Raw genomic sequence first — 25501 nt, forward strand, 5'->3', positions numbered from 1 at the left:
TTATTTTGTTTGGCTGTTATATGTATCACTGCATGTAGCCTAAATAAACCGGATCTTTTGTTTTTTTGCACCTATACCGCTGTCTGTTGTGCCTGACTTTGTGTTGTGAACCCATCCAGGGGGTCACACACACCCGCTACTGAGCTAACCCCCTCACAGTTGGTGGAGAATTTTGGCAGTTTTTTTTTTTTTTTTTGTTAAGGCCAGCATGGAGGAGATACTGAGACAGCTGGCTCTAGCAAATGCAAACCAGCAGCAAACAAATGCAGGTTTACAAAAGAGCCTTGCAGCTCAACAACAGAGCCTTGCCGCCCAGCAGCAGGGAAATGCAAATCAGCAGCAGACAAATGCAACTTTGCAGCAGAGTTTGGAAGCTCAGCAACAAGCCCAGCAGCGATCTGAAGCCCGCTTCATAGACCTGTTGCAGAAGCAAGAGCAGAATTTTCAACAGCAAATAGAGACATTGATACAGCAACGTCCGCAGACCAATGAAGCAAGTGGGTACAATAATACCGCATCCTTTGGTGTGAGCCGTTTACTGACAAAAATGACTGGAGAGGATGATCCGGAGGTGTTTTTGACCACATTTGAAAGGACTGCTGAAAGGGAAAAGTGGCCTAAGGAGCAATGGGCTGGACTGGTGGCCCCTCTGTTAACTGGGGAATTGCAGAAAGCTTATTATGACCTAGAGCCTGAACAAGCAAAAGACTATGTGATGCTAAAAGCAGAAATATTGGCACGGCTGGGTGTCACCCTGGCAGTCCGGGCTCAGCGTGTGCATAACTGGACTTTTCAGGTTGGAAAACCTCCCAGGTCTCAAATGTATGATCTCATTCACCTGAGCAGGAAGTGGCTGCAGCCAGATATTTTGACCGCACCAAACATTGTGGAACGTGTGGTTATGGATCGTTTCCTGAGAGCTCTTCCTACTGCCATCCAAAAATGGGTAAGCCATGGAGACCCAGAAAATGCAGATAAACTTGTGGATCTGGTTGAGAGGTACTTGGCTACAGAGAACTTGACCACCTCTTCCAGGGACTCACGGACTTTCCCCCCTAAGACCAGATCATCCCCAGTGGCGGGTAAGATGACTCCAAGGGGTGAGGGTGGAGAGAGTGAGAGGGTGGGAGTTCTACCTAAGGTCTGGCGGGAGCAGCCCAGGAAGCCCATGCTGCAAGAGGCAGCGAAAAAGATTATTTGCTACCGCTGCCGCCAAGAGGGACATATTGCAGCCAATTGCCCCGTTGTGGATGAGCCTATGCAATGTGACTTTATAAGGGAGAGACGTCAGTCGCTGTTTGCGACAGTTGCATGCACTGCCATTCGGGGACCTGAGAAACATTTATGTAAAATGTGTATTAATGGTAGACATGTTGATGTGTTGCTAGATTCAGGTAGCCTGGTAACATTGATAAAAGCTGAATTAGTTACTACAGAGGTCTCTGGGAAGAACAGGGTGGCTGTTATTTGTGTGCATGGGGACACCCGAGAGTATCCTGTAACTTCAGTGTTTTTTGAGACCCCCAAAGGTAACCTCTCTCATCAGGTGGGGTTAGTGTCTCACTTACCACATGATGCTATTGTGGGAAGGGATTTTCCAAAATTCTGGGAACTCTGGGATTGTCCTGAGGCCCCCATTGGTGCCCCTATAAACCAGGAAGATGACCAGAATTCCTCTGGGAGTGGTGAGGACTCTCCTGAATTTCCCTTGTCGGTATTGGCGGGGGAAACTCGAGAAACTGGGGAGGAGCCAACATCCTCAGATGAAAACATGCCGTCTGTGGAGTTTTCGGATCTTGAGGTTCACAGGGAAAATTTTGCCACAGAACAGTTAAAAGACCCCACCCTAATAAAGGCACGGGAAAATGTGGTGAAAATAGATGGCGAGTTAGTGAACCCAGATAAGACTTGCCCTTGTCCTTACTTCACTATGGAAAAGGACCTGCTATATCGAGTGGCTCAAAGGGCAGAAGAAACCATTGAGCAACTTGTAGTGCCCAAACCTTACAAGAAGTTGGTGTTAGAATTGGCTCATGGACACATTCTGGGAGGTCATCTGGGGACAGAGAAAACCAGAGAGAGGGTATTGCAGAGATTCTATTGGCCTGGGGTCATGAAGGTAATAGAAAAGTATTGTTCCTCCTGCCCTGTGTGTCAGAAGTCGGCACCTATGCCACATTTCCGTAACCCACTGGTACCTCTTCCTATCATTGAGGTCCCCTTTGAGAGGATCGCAATGGATTTGGTAGGTCCGATAATGAAGTCTGCTGGGGGCATCAGTACATTTTGGTTATATTGGACTATGCCACCCGTTATCCGGAAGCAATTCCTCTCCGAAATACCTCGGCCAAAACCATAGCCAAAGAGCTATCCCTTGTTTTTAGCCGCGTGGGTATTTGTAAGGAACTGCTTACGGACCAAGGTACACCCTTTATGTCCCGGGTTATGAAAGAATTATGCAAGTTGTACAAAGTGAAGCAATTGCGTACATCTGTGTATCACCCCCAAACAGATGGGTTGGTTGAAAGATTCAACAAAACCCTAAAACAAATGTTAAAGAAGGTGGTGGATAGAGATGGAAAGAATTGGGATTGTCTAATACCCTATCTGATGTTTGCCATTAGGGAGGTACCCCAATCCTCTACGGGTTTCTCACCCTTCGAGTTGCTCTATGGGAGACACCCAAGAGGGCTGCTGGATATCGCCAAGGAAACTTGGGAAAATGAGAGTTCTCCTCACAGGAGTGTGATTGAGCATGTCGCCCTGATGCAAGATAGAATTGCACAGGTAATGCCAATTGTAAATGAACATTTAACCCAAGCGCAGTTAGCACAGCAGAGAGTGTACAACCGTGGGGCCAAGACCCGTACTTTTTCCCCGGGGATAGGGTCTTGGTACTAGTCCCTACGGTTGAAAGCAAATTTCTGGCCAAATGGCAAGGTCCATATGAAGTAATTGAAAAAATTAGTGAGGTGAACTACAGGGTTAGACAGCCAGGAAGGCGAAAGCCGGAGCAGATCTATCACGTCAATCTGCTGAAAGCCTGGAGGGATAGGGAATCCCTAGTCGCAGAGACTTTGTCACAAGTACAGCCTGATTGCTTAGTTCCTGAGGTTGGAATAGCAGACACCTTATCGAAACCCCAACAACAGGAGGTTAAAGAGTTTGTACTTCGTAACAAAGAGATTTTCTCTGAGCTTCCGGGACAAACATCTGGCGTAGAGCATGACATTATCACCCCGCCAGGAGAAAGGGTAAAACTAAAACCTTATAGAATACCAGAGGCCCGACGGGAGGCAATACGTGGGGAGGTTCAAAGGATGCTGGAATTGGGTGTGATAGAGGAGTCCCAGAGTGACTGGTCCAGTCCTATCGTACTAGTGCCCAAACCTGATGGGAGCTGGCGGTTTTGTAACGATTTTAGACAATTAAATAAAGTTACAAAATTTGACACCTACCCCATGCCACGTATAGATGAGTTGATTGACCGGCTGGGAACAGCCCGATATATGACAACTCTTGATCTCACCAAAGGGTATTGGCAAATTCCCCTGGCCGAGTCGGCCAAGGAGAAAACTGCGTTTGTAACCCCAGATGGGGCATTCCAATATAAGAGAATGCCGTTTGGGTTACAGAATGCACCGGCAACATTCCAGCGGAAAATGGATAAGATTCTGAGGCCCCATCAGAAATATGCTGCAGCTTACCTGGATGATGTGATTATCCATAGCACAGACTGGGTCTCACATTTGCCAAAAGTACAAGCAGTCCTAGACTCTATCCGGGAAGCTGGGTTTACGGCCAATCCAAAGAAGTGTACCATTGGACAGGAGGAGGCCAAATATCTTGGGTACACTATTGGGAGGGGGGTGATAAAACCCCAAGTCAATAAAGTCGAGGCCATACAGAGTTGGCCACGTCCCAACAGCAAGAAACAGGTACGAGCCTTTCTGGGAATCGCTGGCTATTATCGACGATTCATTCCCCATTTTGCTTCTCAGGCTGTGCCCCTCACCAACCTGACAAAAGGGAAAGAGTCGGTTATGGTTAAATGGTCCCCAGAGGCTGAGGAAGCATTTCAGTCCTTAAAAACAGCCTTATGTAGCCAGCCAGTGTTGTACTCACCAGACTTCTCTAAGGACTTCGTGGTACAAACTGATGCATCAGACGTTGGGTTAGGAGCAGTGTTATCCCAGGTCTGGAACGGGGAAGAGCACCCAGTCATTTACCTCAGCAGGAAGTTAAAGTCCCATGAGGTAAATTACTCCACGATTGAGAAGGAATGTTTAGCAGTGAAGTGGGCTCTAGATTCCCTTCGGTACTATCTGCTAGGTAGGCACTTTGACCTGGTGACTGATCACGCTCCTTTAAAGTGGATGGCTCAGAACAAGGAGACCAATAGAAGGGTAAATGGGTGGTTCCTAGCCCTACAGGAATTTAACTTTACAGTTAAGCATCGTCCTGGTGTTAAAATGGGGAATGTGGATGCTTTGTCTCGGATACATGCGTGTCTGACTGCTGGTGTTACAACCCCAAGGTTGAAACAAGAGGGGGGGGTATGTGGCAGCAGGCAGGTAAAATCACCTGGTTGTATCCAGGATGGTAAATATGTGTGTCCTAGATTCAGGCTTTATGCAGACTTTTACAATTAGAGGGGAAGAGTTAATGAGCCCAGCTGAAGTAAGTGGGCTCATTAAGGCCTCTACAAAAAACCCCAGCATGCATAGGGAGATGCTCCATCCTGGAACCAGTTTTGTGTTGTATAGACTGGGGAGTGTGTCACCTGTACTGTGCGGTGAGTTAACGCCTGTGTGGCAAAACCTTTACAACAAAGGCAGGGACTGGTACAGCACAAGGCTGCACCCAGTTGTTAGACAGGGAGTCTACGTGTGTAGTTAGAGGTCAAGCTGACCAGGATTTATTTTCTTGTTTTATTTTGTTTGGCTGTTATATGTATCACTGCATGTAGCCTAAATAAAGCGGATCTTTTGTTTTTTTGCACCCATACTGCTGTCTGCTGTGCCTGACTTTGTGTTGTGAACCCATCCAGGGGGTCACACACACCCGCTACTGAGCTAACCCCCTCACACTGTATATAGTATGACAATAAGCCGTGCGCTCCATAGAGTTGGGCTTTAAGGCAGAGTGCCCAGAAGAAAGCCATTACTTTCAGCAAAAAACGAAATGGCACGTTTTGAGTTTGCGAAAAGGCACGTGGGAGACTCCCAAAATGTATGGAGGAAGATGCTCTGGTGTGATGAGACTAAAATTGAACTTTTTGGCTATCAAAGAAAACACTATGTCTGGCACAAAACCCAACACATCACATTACCCAAGGAACACCATCCCCACAGTGAAACATGGTGGTGGCAACATCATGCTGTGGGGATGTTTTTCAGCAGTCGGGACTGGAAAACTGGTCAGAGTTGAGGGAAAGATGGATGGTGCTAAATACATGGATATTCTTGAGCAAAACCTGTGTGTGATTTGAGGCTAGGACGGAGGTTCACCTTCCAGCAGGACATTGACCCCAAACACACTGCTAAAGCAGCACTTGAGTGGTATAACAGGTTCCCGACCAGCGCACACCAATGTACTTCAGCAGAATGGCATGGCTGAGCAAATGGATGTACCTATACGTAACTTTAAATTTGTTGCCATGCCATCGTGTGCGCGCTGACGGCCAAGTCCTCCGCGAGTCGGGCCATGGGTCCCGTGGACTCGATGTCCGTGGGCATACCTGCGATCGCCTCACGGAGAGGAAGAACAGGGAAATGCTAATGTAAACAAGCATCTCCCCGTTCTGCCTAGTGACAGTTGAAGGAGAAACGTGGGGTGGATTTTAGTCTGTTGCGACCGGTGCGAAGATGTGTTGCGTTTTCAAGTAGCAAAATTGAACTTTTAAATGCACAATCTATTACAAACAAATCGTGTTTTATTCATGATCATATTCTGGATAAAGGTTTGGATTTTTTTGTTCATTACAGAGACTTCTCATTAGCCAAATATTTTTTCTTCTTTAAACGAGAGCTGTCCTAAAGGTTATAGTTATCTTGAAATAGCCCGTAGCACAGGGCGAGGTGGGGGTCTGCTAGTTATCTATCGCAGCCATTTGGAGCTATCTTTGCAATTAGTACCAGATTTAGTGTCATTTGAATGTCTTGCTTTTAAATGTAAAATTCCTTTCCCTGTGTTGTTCATTCTTGTTTATAGGACACCAAAATTTAGTTCATCATTTACTGCTGAGTTGTCAAATCTTTTAAAGAGGAAGTAAACCCTGATGGGTTTACTTCCTCTTTTTTTCCCTGCAAAGGTAAAGCATAATGGACTACTATGCATCGCATAGTAGCTCATTATGTGTCACTTACCTGACACAGGAGCCAGCGAAGTCGCCGCTGTCCCCTGTAGTCCGCCGCATCCATCTTGCTGGTGGCGTCTCGCAGCTCCGACGAATCACAGCGGCGAAGCCGCGATGACGTCACTCCCGCGCATGCGCACGGGAGTCGCGTCTCGCAGCTCCGCCGCTGCCATTCGGCGAAGCCGCGATGACGTCACTCCCGCGCATGCGCACGGGAGTCGACAAATTAGGCAAATCCATTCTTGGACTTGCCGCATTTAGTGCGCCTGCGCGCCGCTGTCTACAGCGCATGCGCCGTAGACAGCGGTGCCCATTTTCGGGCAAATATCTCCTAAACCATATAGGTTTAGGAGATATTGCTTGGACCTACAGGTAAGCCTTAATCTAGGCTTACCTGTAGGTCAAAGTGGTTTGAAAGGGTTTACTTCCTCTTTAACAACCTTTTGTATATCAAATGTAAATGTTATTATTTTAGGAGATTTAAATATTCATGTTGATACCCCTTTCGTGCCATCCCGCAGCTGAATTTCTTCAGCTGCTGGATTGTTTTAATTTAAAACAACTCGTTGATGTCCCCACACATACTAGGGGGCATACCTTGGATTTGGTCATTACGAATTTTGCTCCTTTGACTAATTTGCAGGTGTATGACCAAGGTGTGTCAGACCATATGGCTATTTCAATAGATTTGACATCACCATCCAGTTGTTATAAGCCCAAGCGGGACATTTGTTTTAGAAACTTAAAAAATATAAATCCTGAACTTTTGGCAACGGATTTTCAGCATCTATCTACACAATTTTGCTCTGTTGATGATGCCGTGGCATATTATAATAGCCAGCTTAGCAGTCTGTTGGACTTTTATGCCCCACTTAAAACGAGAGCTGTTACTTTTACTCACTCAGCCCCGTTGTATACAGATGAGCTTCGTAAGATGAAGGCAGTGGGGCGGGGTTCTTGAACAGCGTTTTCGAGCCTCTGGCCTCACTGTCCATAAACAAATTTACCGGGAGCATCAACATCTATATGCACAGTCCCTTAAGGAGGCTAGGTCGCAGTTCTATTCTAAAGTTATACGAAATAGTTCAGGAAATTCTAAGCAGCTCTTTTCAACTATAAATCAACTGCTTAAGCCAAATTCGCCATCGACTACTGCTATTTCGGAAGAGTGGTATAATGAATTTATGGATTTTTTTAGATCCAAGATTGATCATATACGTTCCTCTCTGTCTGGTCCTTTGGCTCAAACTGTCCATTTAAACTGTTTTGTGCCCCGACAAATGGATCATTTACCAGAGGTGTCGTTGGAAGAGGTACAGGGTATTGTTAAGCGAATGAAGCCCACAACCTGTTCCTTGGATCCTTTTCCAACTCCACTGGTAAAAACTTATGTTTCAGTTTTAAGTCCATTGATTACTGCTGTTGTTAATTACTCTTTTCGAACTGGCCATGTTCCTTCCGTTTTAAAAAGTACTGTTATTAGACCAGTGCTTAAAAAATCCACTTTTGATCCGGAAGTCCTTTCTAATTATAGGCCTATTTCTAATATTCCCTTTTTATCTAAGGTACTTGAGAAAGCAGTTGCAAGCCATCTTCAGGATCATCTCAAGCATAACAGCCTTTTTGAAAAATTTCAATCAGGCTTTCGTTTTGCTCATAGTACGAAGACCGCTCTTGTTCGGGTTACAAATGATCTTCTTATGTCATCTGATGCCGGTTCTCCGTCTTTACTTATTATGTTGGATTTGTCAGCTGCGTTCGACACTGTCGATCATGGCATTCTTTTAGATAGTCTTCGTTATAATGTTGGACTAAAAAATGTAGCCTTCAGTTGGTTCGAGTCATATCTTACAGATAGGATTGAACAAACTACATTGGGTCATTTTAAATCTAAACCGCAGTGGTTACCTGCGGAGTTCCCCAAGGGTCAGTGCTTGGCCCAATTTTATTTACTCTATATCTTACTCCCTTGGGCCATATTATAAATCGTTATAATATTTCTTTCCATTGTTATGCTGACGATACACAGCTTTATGTAAAAGCTGCAGCTGAAACTCCTTCAGTGCAGTCGCCCCTTTCAGTCCTTACCGCCTGTCTGGAGGAAATAAAGGAGTGGATGGAACAACATTTCTTGCAACGAAATAGCTCCAAAACTGAGTTTATTATGATTGGAACGTCTCACCAGATGAAATCATCGCTGATAACAAGTATTGCCTTTTCAGGCTCTAAAATTCCGGTTTCGTCTGTTGTCACTAATCTTGGTGTAAAAATGGATTCCCAACTCACTTTTGAAGCTCATATAAATCAAGTATGCAAGACTTCTTTCTACCACCTTCGTAATATCTCTAAACTTCGTCCTATCCTTTCTTTTTCCGATGCTGAAAGGTTGATTCATGCCTTTGTCTCCTCCAGGCTGGATTATTGCAACGCACTTCTCATTGGGATTCTGAGAAAGAGCATGCAGAGGTTGCAATACGTTCAAAACTCTGCAGCGAGGATCCCAATGAGAGTGCGGAAGCATGAGCATATCACTCCAATTTTAAAATCTCTTCATTGGCTGCCGGTCTCTACAAGGATTGAGTATAAGGTCTCTCTTCTTGTCCATCAATGCATACATGGACAAGCTCCACCTTATCTTAAGGAACTTCTTAGATTGCAAAATCTACCGCGTTCCCTTCGCTCAACTAATTTGAATTGTTTAGAGATTCCAAAAACTAGGTTGAAAACCATGGGAGATAGGGCCTTTTGTGCTGCTGCCCCACGTCTGTGGAATGCTTTGCCTGATAGTTTGAGGGTTTCTCAGTCTACTGAAAAATTTAAAAAGGGGTTGAAGACTTTTCTTTTTAGCAAATGCTTTGTAAATTAAGCGGTTTGTTTGTTCTTATTGTAATTATGTAGCACTTTGAAGTCTTTTGATGGAAAGTGCATTATAAATAAAATGTATTATTATTTATTATTATTATCATAGCTCCCTGTGATCGGGAGCTATGATCAGTGATGTGTCACAGCTAGCTCATCCCCCCTACAGTTAGAACACATCCCTAGGACACACTTAACCCCTACAGCGCCACCTAGTGTTATCCCCTTCACTGCCAGTCGCATTTACACAGTAATCAATGCAATTTTAATCACACTGATCGTGATATGAATGTCAATGGTCCCAAAATCGCACCAAAATTGTCCGATGTGTCCGCCATAATGTTGCAGTCACGATAAAAATCGCTGATAGCCGCCATTACTATGTATGAATATGTAGAAGAATACGCATCGGCCTAAATCGAGGGAAAATATATTTTTTATATATTTTTGGGGGATATTTATTATAGCAAAAAATAATGCGTTTTTTTTTCAAAATTTTGTGTTTATAGCGCAAAAAAATAAAACCGCAGAGGTGATCAAATACCACCAAAAGAAAGCCCTATTTGTGGGAAAAAAAAGATATAAATTTTGTTTGGCCACATCGCACAACCATGCAATTGTCAGTTAAAGCCAAGCAGTGGCGAGTCGCAAAAAGTGCTCTGATCTTTAGCCAGCAAAATCGTCCATCCGGGCTTAAGTGGTTAAGGGGAAACATGTAAATGTGTTGGAATGGCCTAGTTAAAGCCCAGACCTCAATCCAATAGAATATCTGTGGTCAGACTTAAAGACTGCTGTTCACAAGCGCAAACCATCCAACTTGAAGGAGCTGGAGCAGTTTTGCAAGGAGGAATGGGCAAAAATACCAGTGGTAAGATGTGGCAAGCTCACAGAGACTTATCCAAAGCGACTTGGATAAGGTGGCTCTACAATAAAAAAAATCAAAGTTGTGGGCATGTTCTGTAGATTAAATGATACAAATCCTCAAACAATCCATGTTAATTCCAGGTAAATGCCAATGGGATGAATACTTTTGTAAGGCACTGTAGCTATACTCCCTTTTTATGGGATACACCAAATATGTCCTCTACTTCTTGCACAACAATTAAATTGATGTGGAGTAATCAGGATTTTTTTTGTCAGAGAAACAGATATTTGTTCTCCTCCTGATTTTTTATTTTGTTGCATATTTGTCACACTTAAATGATTTAGATCAAACAAGTTTTATTATTACACAAGGATAAACCGAGTAATACAAAATGCAGTTTTTAAAATTATGATTTTATTTATTAAGGAAAAAAGCTGATAACTGGTTGTGCCACCCTTGGCGGCAACATCTGCAATGAAGCATTTCTGATAAGGGCAAAGAGTTGTTTACATTGCTGTGGAAGGATTTTTGCCCACTCTGTTTTGCAGAATTCTTTTAATTCAGCCACACTGGAGGGGTTTCCAGCATGAACAGCAGGTTTAAGGTCATGCCACAGCATCTTAATTGGATTTAAGTCAAGACTTTGACTAGGCCACTCCAAAACCTTAATTTTTTTTGAGCCATTTAGAGGTGAACTTGTCAGTGTGTTTCCGATCTTTGTCCTGCTACATATCTGAAGTGCGCTTGAGGTCACAAACTGATGGTTGGACATTCCCCTTCAGGATTTTCTTGTAGAGCACAGAATTCATGGTTCCATCAGTTATGGCAAACTGTTCAGGTCCTGATCCATCACTTTACCACCACCATATTTGACTGTTGGTATGATGTTCTTTTTATGAAATGCTGTGTTATCAGATGTAACGGAACGCACACCTTCCAAAAAGTTCAACTTATCTCATCAGTCCACAGAATATTTGCCAAAAGTCTTGGGGATAATCAAGATGTTTTTTTTGGCAAATGTGAGACAAGCATTTGTGTTCTTTTTGGTCAGCAGTGGCTTTCGCCTTGGAATTCTCCCATGGATGCCATTTTTGCCCAGTCTCATTCTTATTGTTGAATCATGAACACTGCCCTTAACTGAGGCAAGTGAGGCCTGCAGTTCTTTAGATTGTTGTTTTGGGTTCTTTTATGACCTCCTGGATGTGCTTTAGGAGTAAGTTTGGTAAGCCGGCCACTCCTGGCAAGGTTCACATCTGTTCCAAGTTTTCTCCATTTGGAGGATGGCTCTCACCATGATTCACTGGAGTCCCAAAAACCTTAGAAATTGCATTGACACCCTTTCCAGACTGATACATGTTAACTACTTTGTTTCTCATCTGTTTTTGAATTTCTTTAGATCATGGCATGATGTGTTACTTTTTTAGACTTTGTAGCTTGCTTCACTTTGTCAGACAGCTTCTATTTAAGTGATTCTTTATTCAACAGGTCTGGCAGTAATTAGGCCTGTGTGTGGCAAGTGAAATTTAACTCAGTTGTCCAAAAAAATGTGGTTAATCAAAGTTCATTCATGATTTAGCAAAGAGGGATGAACATTTTTTTTTTTTTACATAGGCCCAGGCAGGCTTTTTTCCCTCAGTGAATGAAATCATCATTTAAAAACTGCATTTTGGATTTAGTCGGGTTATCTGTAATATTAAAATCTGTTTGATGATCTGAATCGTTTAAGTGAGACAACTATGCAAAAAAAAAAAATTACAGAAAGGGGCAAATACTTTTTCACAGCACTGTATGCACCACTATAGCTCACCTAATCGGATCAGGTGACACCACTTTCTTTAGACCTATTTATGGTCCATAAAATACACCATAGTTAACATTATTAAATTAACCCCTTCAGATCTGCGCTATAGCTGAATGACGGGTACAGTGCGGATCTGCTTTGCCGGGGAGGTCGTCAATAAACGTCCTCCCCTTTGCACGCTCCACACGCACCCCTTGCAGGGCGCACACTTTGCGCGGTGTGATCACTGAGTAAATAAGACTCGGGTGATCACAGATCCGAGTGAGGGGCCAATCCCGGCCCTTTATGTGATTAGCTGTCAGCAGGCAATGCCAGCTGATCACGTGATGTAGAAAGAAGATCGGTAAACGTTTTTTTCCTTCTCACGCTGACAGCATGAGGAGAAAAAAAAGCTCACCGGCTTCTGTTTAAGGGACATCGTCCCTTCAAAGAGGAAGAGGCGAAGCTGCCTCATACGTGCCCACCAGTACTGCCTGCTAGTGCCATGAATCAGTGCCCACAGTGCCATGAATCAGAGCCCACCAGTATATGAGTGCCAGCAATCAGTGCCACCTATCAATGCCCAACAGTGGTGCGAATCAGTGCCCATCACTGCCACCCATCAGTGCCACCTATTAGTGCCCTTCAGTGCCACCTATCAGTGCCACCTCTCAGTGCCCACCAATGCCATCTATCAATGCCAACCAGTGCCACCTCATCAGTGACACCAGTGCCACCTATTAGTGCTCATCAGTGCCGCCTTATCAGTGCCCATCAATGCAGCCTATCGGTGTCCATCAGTGCAGCCTACAGTGCCCATCAGTGTAGCCTCATCAGCGTACATCAATGAAGGAGCAAAATTACCTGTTTGCAAAATGTATTAACAAAATAGAAAACGGTTTTGTTTTTATTTTAAAAATGCGGTAATTTTACATTTTTTAAATAAAAAATCCAGAGATGATCAAATACCACCAAAAGAAAGCTCTATTTGTGGAAAAAAAATTATACAAACTTAATTTGGGTACAGTGTTGTATGACCGCACAATTGTCATTTATAGAGTGACAGCGCTAAAAGCTGAAAATTGGTCTGGTCAGGAGGGGGGTTTAGGTGTCCAGTAAGCAAGTGGTTAAAGCACAAAAAAAATACTACTACTTGTATTAAATCATGAATGTGTTCACTTGAAGTAGACCCCACAAAAAGGCACCCTCCCATATAACACAACATATAAATAACAAATGGGCCTTACCAATGGCCTCGGGATGGGTTTTTGAGGTTTCTTCGAGCCCAGTTTCTTCATAGCATTGTAGTATTTTTTCTGCTCTTCGGTCATAAAGATATCCTGACCTCCAAAGTGGAGAGGAAAACACAAAACTGGTTATAACCTATATGGAAACTTGGGAAATAGTCCACCGCTGATTTCCCCCTAGTACTTTAGTGCCAATCTAACCCAACTACCTGCCAAACAAAACAAATTGGGCCCAATAAATGATCAGTGGTACAACATTAAAATAGTGCAGATTGCGACATTTATACTTGTGCAAAAAATAAACAATGTTTTTGCAATGCATGTTTCTGTGGAATTTGACATGTGTGTCAGAAATAGGAAAACCCCATTTGGACATTTTGCATGAATTTTGACATTTGTACTCCATATAATTGAAATGATTGCCTATATGTTATGTGCGTAGAATAAGCACACTGGTGTTCCAAGCAGTAGGTGGCACATAAGTAGTAGTTATTACGGATGATCTTTTGGATTTGCAGGAACAAACTGGCAATATTGGCTAGAACCCTGGCCGACGTTTGCAAACAGCCAGGAATCTGTAATTTTATGCATATGCAACTTCATCATTTAGCTTCATATAAACTATGGGGTCATTATAGATAATTTGCGACGATTTCGCACAAAAATGTTCTGACATCATTTCACACTCTGCATCACTGATATTTAAGTCAATTATGTAGAACTTGACCAAAGTCAATAGTATCATATCCGACATGCCCACAAAAGGAATTTGGGAATGTACCTGCAGTACTGCTGGAATAAAATTTATGTAGGCCAACAAGAAAAAACATATTCAATACATCCCAGCGATACATGCACACCTTTTCTTGTTTTATCCCCTTTCAAATGGTTGCAAGAACAGAAGAATGCCTGTTGGTTTGCCAGAAATCCTGTAAGCTTCTAACTTCTTTTTGGTGAGCTGCTGTTATAGACTACAGAATCCCCCACCCACTTGTCATAAGGGGGAGGTATTCTGTACTCCAGCAGGAAAGGAAGTGAGGAGCTCACTGGATTTCTGGCAGAATCGATTGGTATTTTTCTGTACTTGCAGCATTTTTAAAGACACAACATATGGGGAAATGTATATGTTTTGCAGAGATGTATGAAATATGTGTCTTTTTTTTTTTTTTTTTTTGTCCAGACATACAATTTAACCCTGAGTCCTGTATTGTCCCATGTGATAAGACTGTCTATCAGACGTTCTAACTAATGTTGAGCAAACTGATTCTCTTGAATATAGGAAGGCAGATTTGCTCAGTTAGAGAATCATACCATTCTTACAGTGCACAGTACAGTGTACCATTATTACTACCCAGCTTGTGTAAATGTTTGAACATCAAACAAATCTGCATGAAAACATTTAAAGCAAACACAAAATGCTAATCTTTGTTATTTGCAATTCTAAAAACCCAAAGCTAGGCAATGCCTCCCTAAAATGTATTTTTTGTCCCCTAGATATCCTTTACTATAGCATTTCCAATTATTTCCAACAAAGTAACAGTGCCTTTTCATTAAATACACCCTCTTTTCAGTGTCAAGAACCTGTTTGCCTACACTTAGAAAGTTTTTTCATTTTTTTTTAACAGGACATAAAACACATATGATGTTATGTATCATGCATAGTACACAGCACTAATACTTATCTTTTTCTTCTGTTGGTTAAAGTTATCAATGATGACACCAATGAATAAATTTAGGGTGAAAAAAGACCCAAAGATTATAAAAATGACAAAGTAAATATACATATAGATGTTGTCTTCATATTTTGGCTGCTCCGTGACCTAAAACATATTTAAATGATATGTTAATATACAGACGAAAATAGAAATGCAAACTGCATAAAAGCTTAACATGCCAGGGCACATTTAATAATTCTTTTGCAAAACAAGACAGTGTTAAACACTAGCAGTGAGACATGGTTAGGACAGGTTTATGATAATTAGGCAGCCTCATTCATGAATTTACCCCTCAGCTCCTCTAAAAATAGCACTGCGACAGAATAAATCCTGCTCCTGACCACTTCTTCATTGTATGTCTGTTTTGAGTGAAAATTTGTCTCATTTCCAATGGTAAATACGTTGCAGACCTGTGTAAAGCTGTTGCAGTTAGCTGCCCAAGGTTTCAGGTATGTAAAAAATTGTGGTACTATATAATTTGCTTATTGACAGGCAGCCTGATATGCATCTAAATATGCCGCTACTTTACTTAATGAATACTACTCTCAATATTTTGTGCTAGATATACTACAAAAAACAATATGTATGCAAAGAGATGTGTAGACATGTGCTTGGCTAAGAATGGAGAGTGAGAGAAACATTGGCTGCAGCTGCTCTCTGTAGCTGCTGCCCTGCGGTGCTAAACTGGTTAACATCTATATCAGACTGTGTCGGGCAATACTGCACTGTGGGAACTGCAGTCCAGAGGAGACACTCTACAGTAATCAAGAGCTTTTGAATTGCATTTCCTAGAGAGAGCTTGCCATTGGGATTTGGAAGAGCTGTATTTTCTCAGGCTGCACAGGACACAATTTTTCTTGCCATGAGGGAGCCTGGAGAGTGCACATTGCTGTCCAGAGTGCACCACCACTGCTGAATAATGGTGGCCTAAGCAGGATACGGATTGCTGAGTCCAGGTTTACTAACAGCCAGAGTCACCTGGGTGCAGGTCAGAGAGTGGACTTGCTGTGGAGTAACCAGATAGTGAGCAGCAATATCGCTGTGACTGGTGAGCTGCTGCTTTGGGGACTTATTATCTGCTGCTAGAGAGAGAGACTGAACCCTTTAGTTACAGACCATCCAGCCATCTAGAAGCCTTATTGCTGCCTGTAGGCTTGACTGGGATTATTCTCATGTGCACCAATGGTACAACTGGGCCCTAACACTAGCTGGCTGAGAACATATGACTAAAAACTGCCTTTTTTGCATCAAAATTCTAGTTATTCTCCTAGAGTGCACTCTAGGCTAGTCAGGTATTATTTATTATTCATATTTCAATTAATATTTATATGCACTGTCTATTGCTGTCTTTGCTGAGTTATGAGTTGATTCCAATCTAGTAGTACATAACTCTATTCTAATTTACTTTGGCATGGTGATTATATTGTCTAGCAGATTGTGTCTGTATCTACCTACTGCACGCTCATACCATCATTTACTCTAATCTGTACCAATATGTTGATTTCATTTACCACTAAACGATCTTGTGTTTAGTTGTACTAAATCTGAGCCAAGTTAAAGGTATCTATACATATATTGTTATAAGTGCTTGCAGTTATTTAACTGGGTGTGCTAGAGGGGCTGAGGTTGTTCTTGGAGTCGAGGCACAGAACCCAAATTACCAAGAGGCTCCTTCGGGGTAGTGCTACAGATACTGTAATATGCTGCTTATGCTAAGAGGCACCTCTCAGGGAACATTGCACCATATCCTAGTCATTCTCCTAGAGTGCACTCTAGGTTAGCCAACATATTATTATTCACATTGCAATTAATGTTTATATGCACTGTTAATTGCTGTCTTTGCTGAGTTATGAGTTGATTCCAGTATAGTAGTACAGAACTCTGTTCTAATTTACTTTGGCATGATGATTACATTGTCTGTATCTACCTACTGTATGCTAATTTATGCTCTTATCATTTACTCTAATCTGTACCAATATTTTGATTTAATTTACCACTAAACGGTCTTGTGTCTATTTTCTGGTACTAAATCTGAGCCAAGTTAAAGGGGCTGAGGTTGTTCTTGGAGTCGAGACACAGAACCCAAATTATCAAGCGGCTTCTTCGGGGTAGTGCTACAGGTACTGTAAAGTGTGAATTATTAAGTTAATAGAAAAGTGTATGACAGAAGAGGCCTGCTGCTTATTTCTCTACTGTTCATTCATAGAATAAAATCACCAGCATGTCCAAATCTTTTCCTTACGTTTTGACTTAGGCCTAAAAAAAGAGTCCTGATTTCCCTAAACGTGCAATGTCTGGAAATGCCAATTCCAATGGGGTGAATACCAAAACACAGCTATATCTGTCACACAACTAAAAAAAAAAATCATACTGGGCATATGAAGAAACAATCAATAACTTAAGATTAAAAGGCAAATAAGATTATATGCAAATTTTACATTTGTTTTTAGCCACATCCATTATAATGAGTGAGGCCACACATCGCATTAAAGAACTAACAGTCAGGCTCAGGAGGTAGTCTTTTAAAAACTGACATACAAATTTAGCTGCTAATACCTCTGGATAAGTTGATTGTTTTTCGGTTTTTACTTAAAGGTAATGTCTGTTTATGTTTTTTTTATAACATGGGTAAGCCAGGTTTATGACAGGGCTACTTTTAATATTGCAATATTCTAAGGCAGTGAAAATCTATTCATTTTATAAAGGAGACCCCAAGTGCAGCCCCTGACATGACCAATGGGCCACACATAATATTCAGATAATGTGATTCTAAGGACAGCCGTCCAAGACTGCAAACATATTATGGAGTTTGTTGGAGACTGGGGATATGCTTCATGAGACTGTAATTGACTGGAGACATATTCAATTACACTACTAGAGATTACTGCTATTAAAAATCAATGTCCCCACATCTGTGCTCCATGCAGCCTCCTTAAAAATAATCCTGAAAAGTAAGATTTTTTGAAAGAAATAAACCAAAATAGTTACTTCTTGGAAGTCAATCTAAAGAATAGTTTCGCTCACTGAATTGAATAAACACCTAGGTAAGGAAAACACGGGCTACTATCTACAGGGGCTCAGAGGGCCGCACAGTAAGTGGCAAAAGACTACAAGTTGGGCACAGGAGTTCTATGGCTCAAGCACTTGTGTGCTAAGAAAACATTATTAATAAATATACAGCAGCCCCCTAGTGTATTTTGTGCACTGAAATGTGGCACATTAGGATCAGCAGTTCATGCAGCTGAGCATACCACTCAGATGTGTAAAAAGAACCATTATCTAATATAATTATTCACATGCTTACCCTCCTAGAGTCGACTGCTGCATACATAATATCCATCCATCCTTTAAACGTAGCCTGAAAAGTTAAAATGAAAAATAAAAAAAATCATTAAAAAGTATGTTCCAAGGATCACTTATACAGACAAGACCAAAATGCTATATGTAAAATGGGTGTCAATGTTAATGATGCAATAAGGGAAATAAGATAAAGCAACAGAAAATCATAATCAAAAGTACAAATTTCTTGGTTTTCAGCTAAACATTACTTAACAAATACAGACTTTACAAGCATTATACACATAAAAGAGAGCTTACTACTTGAAGCAATGCAAGGTATCCAGCTCCAACGTTGTCAAAGTTAATCTTTACATTTTTCCATCTGACTTCAGTAAAGTTCTGATTTATGAGATTTTCACATTCTGTCAGATTGTTTACGTCTTCTATTAGAAATCTGTCTTCAGCTGTCTCATTGTAACAGTAGTAGTATTTGCCAGCAAATAAGTTGACACCCATGATGCTGAAAATCAGCCAAAATATAAGGCAGACCAGCAATACATTCATAATGGAAGGGATAGCTCCAACCAAAGCGTTGACTACAACCTGTGTTGGAAGAAAAGAACACTGTAGTAAAGTACATAACCTACTAGCTGAACAAAGACTTGATATTATAGGGGGTGAGGGGGGGGGGGGGGGTGGAATTAAAGGCCACTGACAGGTATGCTTTGCTTAAGCATGTGAAAGACAAGAAGGCTGTTAAACATGAACAGATCCTCTAAACAGTATAATTCCAACTCAATGTTTTATAAGCATGATTTTGGAATACATATTCCAATTAAATAAACTAGTGCCACATAGAATTTTTATAACGCACAAAAATGCAGAAAACCATGTTTTGTTGGTACACAGCATTAAAAGGAACAGGCTTTCCTCCTCATGTTGGTACAGCTCATGGACAGCTCAGGTTTTGTGGAACTCTAAGGGTAGGGATATAGTGATACATACGATAAGAAACATATTTTAGGAAGTGTTTAAACCCCTCTCAGACTATTTACTGCTATCAGAGTCTCATTGGAGACATCTGTCTAACTTTCTACCAATGTGAAATCTGCCTTATCCTTTGTATGCTCTATCCAAAACTTAACAAAGGGGGCTGGAATTCATTTGAAATAATAAGTGGCCCTAGCTCCTGTAAAGACCATATAAATCATGGACATGATTTAGGATGAAAGCTTTATGGGAAAAGAACAGCTAACAGACCTTAAGACCTATTAGGTTACCAATCAGAAAGTATGTGCAGGGGAGATATTTTGAGCACACAGTAAAATCAGTGGGGGAGGGTGGTTATCACTGAGTAGGAATGGGGTTAAAACATCTGAACAAGTTAGAATACATCCAAGCCACTGACATTATATATGTAAATTGTGCACCAGAACATGGCCAAGTTATTAGCTGGGCCTAGGAATACCAAGTAGGTGCACTGCAATCTCTTGTTAAATATGTACACCATCTACTCAGTGATTTTCAAACGTTCAAAATATTTTTTTGAAGATTTCCTTAAAGTGGATTCCCATTTTTCTTTTAGAAATGTGCCCAAGTTTTACTTACCCTCTCCCCACTTCAGTGCTTTATCGACAGTCAGCACATGACTCTAACCTTTCCCTTAAGCCTAGCCTTTCTGTGACACACCCCTAGGGGTGTGTCACAGCCTGGGCTCACAGTACTCCAGGAGTTACTGCTGGAAAAATAAATCCTGGTGGGCTTTTTTATGGGTGGGATATGCAGCAATGTGTAACCAAAGTTCTACTTTGATATCATTATTGCATTAAGGGTCTCTGTAATCCATGTCCATCATTTTGATTGGGTAACAAAAATAAATGCTAGTAACCTTTGTGCTGTGATTCTGAATTGCAGATGTTGTCATATCAATAAACATATTATCAATGGTTGATAACCTCTTGTTTAAGTTGTGGTTGAGCTTTGATGGCTTTGATAAGTAAAGGATAACATGATACAAAACTATAAAGACAGGGGAAGGCTACACAAAGGAGAAAAAGGAGAGAAAGGGGCGCCTCTGGGTGCAGATTTTTTTAAAAGGTTTTATTTTCAGTGTAAAAAACATAAAATTTTGCACTCACATTTAGTAGGCAAAAAGTAAGCATTAAACACCAGGGGTCATCTGGTATATCTGATTTTTGGGACGTCAGCCAGTGGTCCGGTCCACATCTGTCATCTCATCGCGTTGTTCCTGTTCCTCTCACATGCTGTCCACTGCAGGTGTTTTGTATGAAGCAGCCGGCTTGTGGTGGACACGAGATGTGCGGTCTTCAAAATGAGGCTTGGGAGGCAGAGACGACCAGGGCGCGGGGCTGTGACGTCAGCGGGTATGCGACGCGTTTCTTGAGCGTGCGGGTCGAGATTGTCGGACGACCGCGCTCTTTCATCAGGCAGAATCAGACTGATTCTGCAGTGGACAGCATGTGAGAGGAACAGGAACAACGCGATGAGATGACAGATGTGGACCGGACCACTGGCTGACGTCCCAAAAATCAGATATACCAGATGACCCCTGGTGTTTAATGCTTACTTTTTGCCTACTAAATGTGAGTGCAAAATTTTATGTTTTTTACACTGAAAATAAAACCTTTTAAAAAAATCTGCACCCAGAGGCGCCCCTTTCTCTCCTTTTTCTCCTTTATCTACAGCAATCCAGGAGCTCAAGTTTCAGCTCTTTTAAGGTGGCAGCCCTGCATGCGGATCCATCCCCCCCTCCCCATCCCTTTTCCCCTCCCCCTCTCCATGAACTAAAGAACATTTATTCCCTCCTTTTTTTGGTCTGGACAAAGTAGTGCATTCCCTGCACTCACCATATGTAACCTTATAGACTCCTTTTTTCAAGTGGGAACCTAATATCTTTGATTTGCGCCAAATACTTGTCTTATGAAGGCTACACAAGGCAAAGGTCCTTGTGCATAATGCTTTAAAAAGGTTGCTGCTGTGTTGAAAAACACCATGTGACAATAATTTACCTGCAGGATGTGATTATAATATCCATATATATATATTCATATCGGCAAGTGGCCTTTAGAGGGATATTCAAGGGTTAGCAAAGATAACCTTCGCTGAGCATTAGAAGTGGGTAGTGTTAAAAGGCCATACTGGTGGATACACAGGTCATATAAATATATATCAGGCAGCCAGCTGAGCATGCATGTTATGCAAGCTCAAATTGTAAAAAGCCATATTCCCTCCTTTTTAACACTAAAGAGACACGTTTGGATTCATATTTTGAGTCATTGCTAAGAATATTTAACCATCCCTTTTTGCATAAAGGTGAAAATATACAGCTCACTGCTTTCTTTTAAGGCAAGCTACAATCTGCACAGGATGATGCTACTCATGAATACTAAACAAACATTGAATTATTATTTTTTTAAGATCCCAGGGTCCAGCGTTTCATGCAGCATTTTATGGCCTGACAAAGGGAGATTTTTCCTAACCCTCAAAATGAGTTGCTCTTTTGATCAATGTCATGATGTTTTGACTTTTACTTTGCTTTCTAATGACCAGTGGTGTGAATCTGACTGGTGACAGTGGGCATTGCAGTTATTTCAAACTTTCTTATTTCAACAATCGGTTGACAGAGAAAAGGCTACTTTACATTTTTAAGAGAAAAAAATATATCCTATTTCAGGCTCTTTTCAGAACAAGAATAAGAAATAAGGCTGATTTCTAGTTTTAGAGACTCTTGTGGCAACGCCTCATACTATCCTCCCTTTCTTGACCAAAATAATGACCTTTTGATGCAGATAGAGCATATCAACTTTACTGTTCATTTTGAAACAGAATTCAGAAATAATGTCTTTGGGTGGGTTGGAGGATACTTTGGGACCTCCAGCTGCCATTGAGCATTTGCTAAACACCCTTTAAATAAAGCGTAACTACGCCCATTTTTTATAGAGTGGGGAAGGATTAGAACTTGTCAGGATTTTATTGCACAAGAGTTTTTCCTCAAGGTTTAGTAATATAAAACCAAGACAAGAAGTGAAGAGAACTGGTATCGTAGGTCAGAAAACAAAATCATCAACCATTCATCGTTCCTTTCCTTGCTGGAGAGATATTCCCCCTCTTTCTGTCCCTCTGTCATTAGGATAGAAACTGTGCCGAAATCCCAGAGTTTTTTTTAACCCTTCCTAATTTTATTTTAAACTATAATAACCTTTTGGCATGGCATGCCTTGAGCTTTAATTTTTAGTATAGTAAGTTAAGCTGCCCTTAGCACTAGCAGTTTTATGGTGATTCTAATTCTAAAGCTTTGAAAAATTAATTTGTCATGTATGTACCCGTAGTTTAATTTCTTTTACACAATTTTGCAGCTTTGCTAGTAAAGAGTTGTTTAACATCTATTACTACATTAGGATGCAATCATGATATGAAATGTAATAAAAGATGTGCATGCCAATATTAATAATAATAACATCAAATAAGAAGATTGCTGTAGTCTATAGCTACATTGCTGAATCATAATCCACACATTGAAAAGATCTTTCCCCAGCCCTGAAACCCTAAGAGGGAACATGGCTTTTATGTGATTTTGTGCATTGGCAGTTAATATATTGCATGCATGTTTCACTGCATTAATACCACTTACAAAACAAAGAGAAGAGACATGGTAGTTCTTTCCAAGAGCAAGTTAACATGAAGCTGAGAATGCAAAGAACTACAGTACATGTAATGATTCAAAGCTTGCACTACACATGCTTTCTATCATTCGCTCATTGGTTTTAAACTACCTAACAATATTGTATGAGATAATATGGAGGATATAGACTATAAATAGTAATGAAACTTAATTTCAAGAGAGAAAGACCTACAGGAAAATGGAAAATTCCCACTGTGTTCAGAATCTGTCTGTGTAATATATGGAGGCCAATAACCTCCTACACACTCCACAGTTGTTTTAGGGACATAAGACTGTAGTTATAGATTACACTTTCTGCTGGTTAAATCTGGTATTGTCTTGTAACAATACAATACAATGGCTATTTCATGAAACCCCTATTTACTGATAGCATTTCAAGTCTAAAAAATATTGCAGCGTTCGTCCTGTTGTTTGTATAAGTTATGTGACAGATGAAGACCCTCCAATTTTTTTCCTAGGAATATGCCTTGTGCACCTTATCTCATTTAAAATGTGCTTTTTTTATGTATTATTTAAACTTTTTAATGAAGTTGATAGCACTGACCAGAACAATATTTCCATTTTTTTTACCTTCCGCCTTTTATTGACTACCCGACAAACTTTGATGACTGTGTGTAACTCTAGAAGCAAACATTAAGTTTGGAGCTTTAGAGACTACTAAGAGAGATTACAATACTTTGTATGCTTTAAGGGACAAGCAGCAGTCTAGTCCTGTTGTATTTTAGCTCTTTCATATTTCTGACTGGTAGACTGTACATCCCAACAGTAGCTCTGAATGTGAACCATATAGCATGGTGCCTCTAATAGAGCATTCTGGTTTAAATTAATTAGATACATGACTGGTAAAAAGGGGTGGATCCTGTACAAAGGAGTGCTTAAGGTGATGATAAAAGGCTTAAAGCAGAATTGAATGTTCAAGGATATTAGAAGTTGGTTGGGTCACATAGATTATCCTGAGTATAGCTATTTCCCCTCCACATAGTAAAGTTTTATCAATTACTTCTATTGAATCTAGTAGCATCCACTCAACACGTACAAACATGATGTATTCTAAATACTGATAGTCTATCATGATGTGCTTCATCTGTATTTTAGGAAATTATCCTACACAAGTTTTTCCAATTCAACTCTTGACAGTAAAAATCATATAGCTAGTTCTTCACTGCAATATATTTCAATAGATAAACTAATAAAAAGGAATATGTAGAAATCCAAATAATTATTTCTACACAATGGAAATATAATTGTCGTTTCCAAATTAGGATATATTTACCGTACTGAATCCTTTTAATTTGTCTTAAGATGCTATAGAACTTTAAGTACATTAAAAATCTCTGTTTCATAAAATAATTTATCATCTCTATATAAAGTCATTCACTACTGTGCAGCACAAAGTATGACTATAGGAAATTATAAACATAATTATTTTACAAGTTCTCCCATATATTGTGGTCATTACATATAGCCTGTTGTCCCTGTTATAGTTTTTATGTATTTTATATTATAGAGGATAATTCAAATAGTTAACCAATGACTGCATCAGGGGACAGGTGAACCAGCTCATCAACATATCAGTTTGGACGGAGTGATCCTTTCACTGACGCGCTGACTAAATATTTAAAGAAATGTTTTAATTTTTTTAATTAAATTATTTTCTGACTAACAGGATGAAGGGAAAATAGTACCTTCCTAACACCAGCAATCGAGTATCTGCCAAACTATTCAGCACAAGCAAACAAAAAAACTGACTTCTGTGCCCTTTTCTCTGTTAAGCTAAAGGAACTTGGAATTGGGATTACTTGTGATCAGAAAAATGACAGAACTTTGTTTAACACAAATCATTGTGCAATTCCCTTATTAATATAGAAGAATGTTCTTGGAGAACTCTGACTGGACCTCATGAAAGGGTTGGAAATAGAAATGTGAAGCTGCCAGCATTGCATCTTTTACTTTTGGGATACTATTGTAGTCTGCGTATGGGGAAACTGCAGTAAACAATGTTTCAACATTTGCTTTACATAGGGTCATGACTCCAGTTACACAATGAAGCTCTATTTAAATAGAGACTCATCTGCTTGTAAATATATATAACTGACTTTTGCACTAATTAGTATGCTTATAACATTTTCCTAAATATTTGAGTTTCAACTTCTAGTTTAGTTCTAGTTCTACTTCTTAGTTTGGGCTGTACGTAACCAGTAATTTTATATGTACATTTGTCAAAGTTTACAGTTTTATGGCCATGCTAATAAGTATAGCACTGCTGTAGATTTTTCTAAACATTATTAGGAAGAATAAGAAGACACTGCTTCAATGATCTGATAGTGTTCCTTCAGCCACAGTGATGGGACAGGGCGCCATAAAGCATAGAAAGATGTGGGAAGAAGTGAAAAAAGCTTCGCCATCAGACAAGCCTTCCAGTCTTTGTAAGACTGGACTGAGAACAACAAGGTGCAGCAAGATGAATTAAACCAAGAATGTCATATGTTATTTATTTAATAAACAGGAACGTGATACTGTCTCTCTTTGACACAAACTAGGTTTGTCAAATTTCTTCTATGAATACCCACTTACCAGGAAATATATGAGAAATTAGAAACATCACTTGGTAAAGGGTTCAAATTCTTCTTTTTTGCACCTGGTGATTCTCCCTATAGATATATAGCAGGGAAACCCTCTGGGTGCTGGAGACAAGC

General features: G+C 40.6%; 1 protein-coding gene across 5 annotated transcripts in view; it reads right to left on the minus strand.

The window, feature by feature from the left end:
* Window positions 1-25501, minus strand: part of SCN8A (sodium voltage-gated channel alpha subunit 8) — a 323320-nt gene that overhangs the window by 19435 nt on the left and 278384 nt on the right. For all 5 annotated transcript variants that reach the window (XM_077483715.1, XM_077483713.1, XM_077483711.1 and 2 more), the window contains 4 exons: window positions 18422-18706; window positions 18129-18182; window positions 14792-14929; window positions 13110-13214 (listed from right to left, as the gene is read on the minus strand). In XM_077483715.1, coding sequence (XP_077339841.1) covers window positions 13110-13214; window positions 14792-14929; window positions 18129-18182; window positions 18422-18706 — 582 coding nt within the window. The remainder of the gene's footprint in view (window positions 1-13109; window positions 13215-14791; window positions 14930-18128; window positions 18183-18421; window positions 18707-25501) is intronic.

This window comes from Lithobates pipiens, unplaced genomic scaffold (assembly GCF_037356315.1).
Source record: "Lithobates pipiens isolate NorthernLeopardFrog02 unplaced genomic scaffold, aLitPip1_a1.2 Scaffold_16, whole genome shotgun sequence".
Taxonomy (NCBI): domain Eukaryota; kingdom Metazoa; phylum Chordata; class Amphibia; order Anura; family Ranidae; genus Lithobates; species Lithobates pipiens.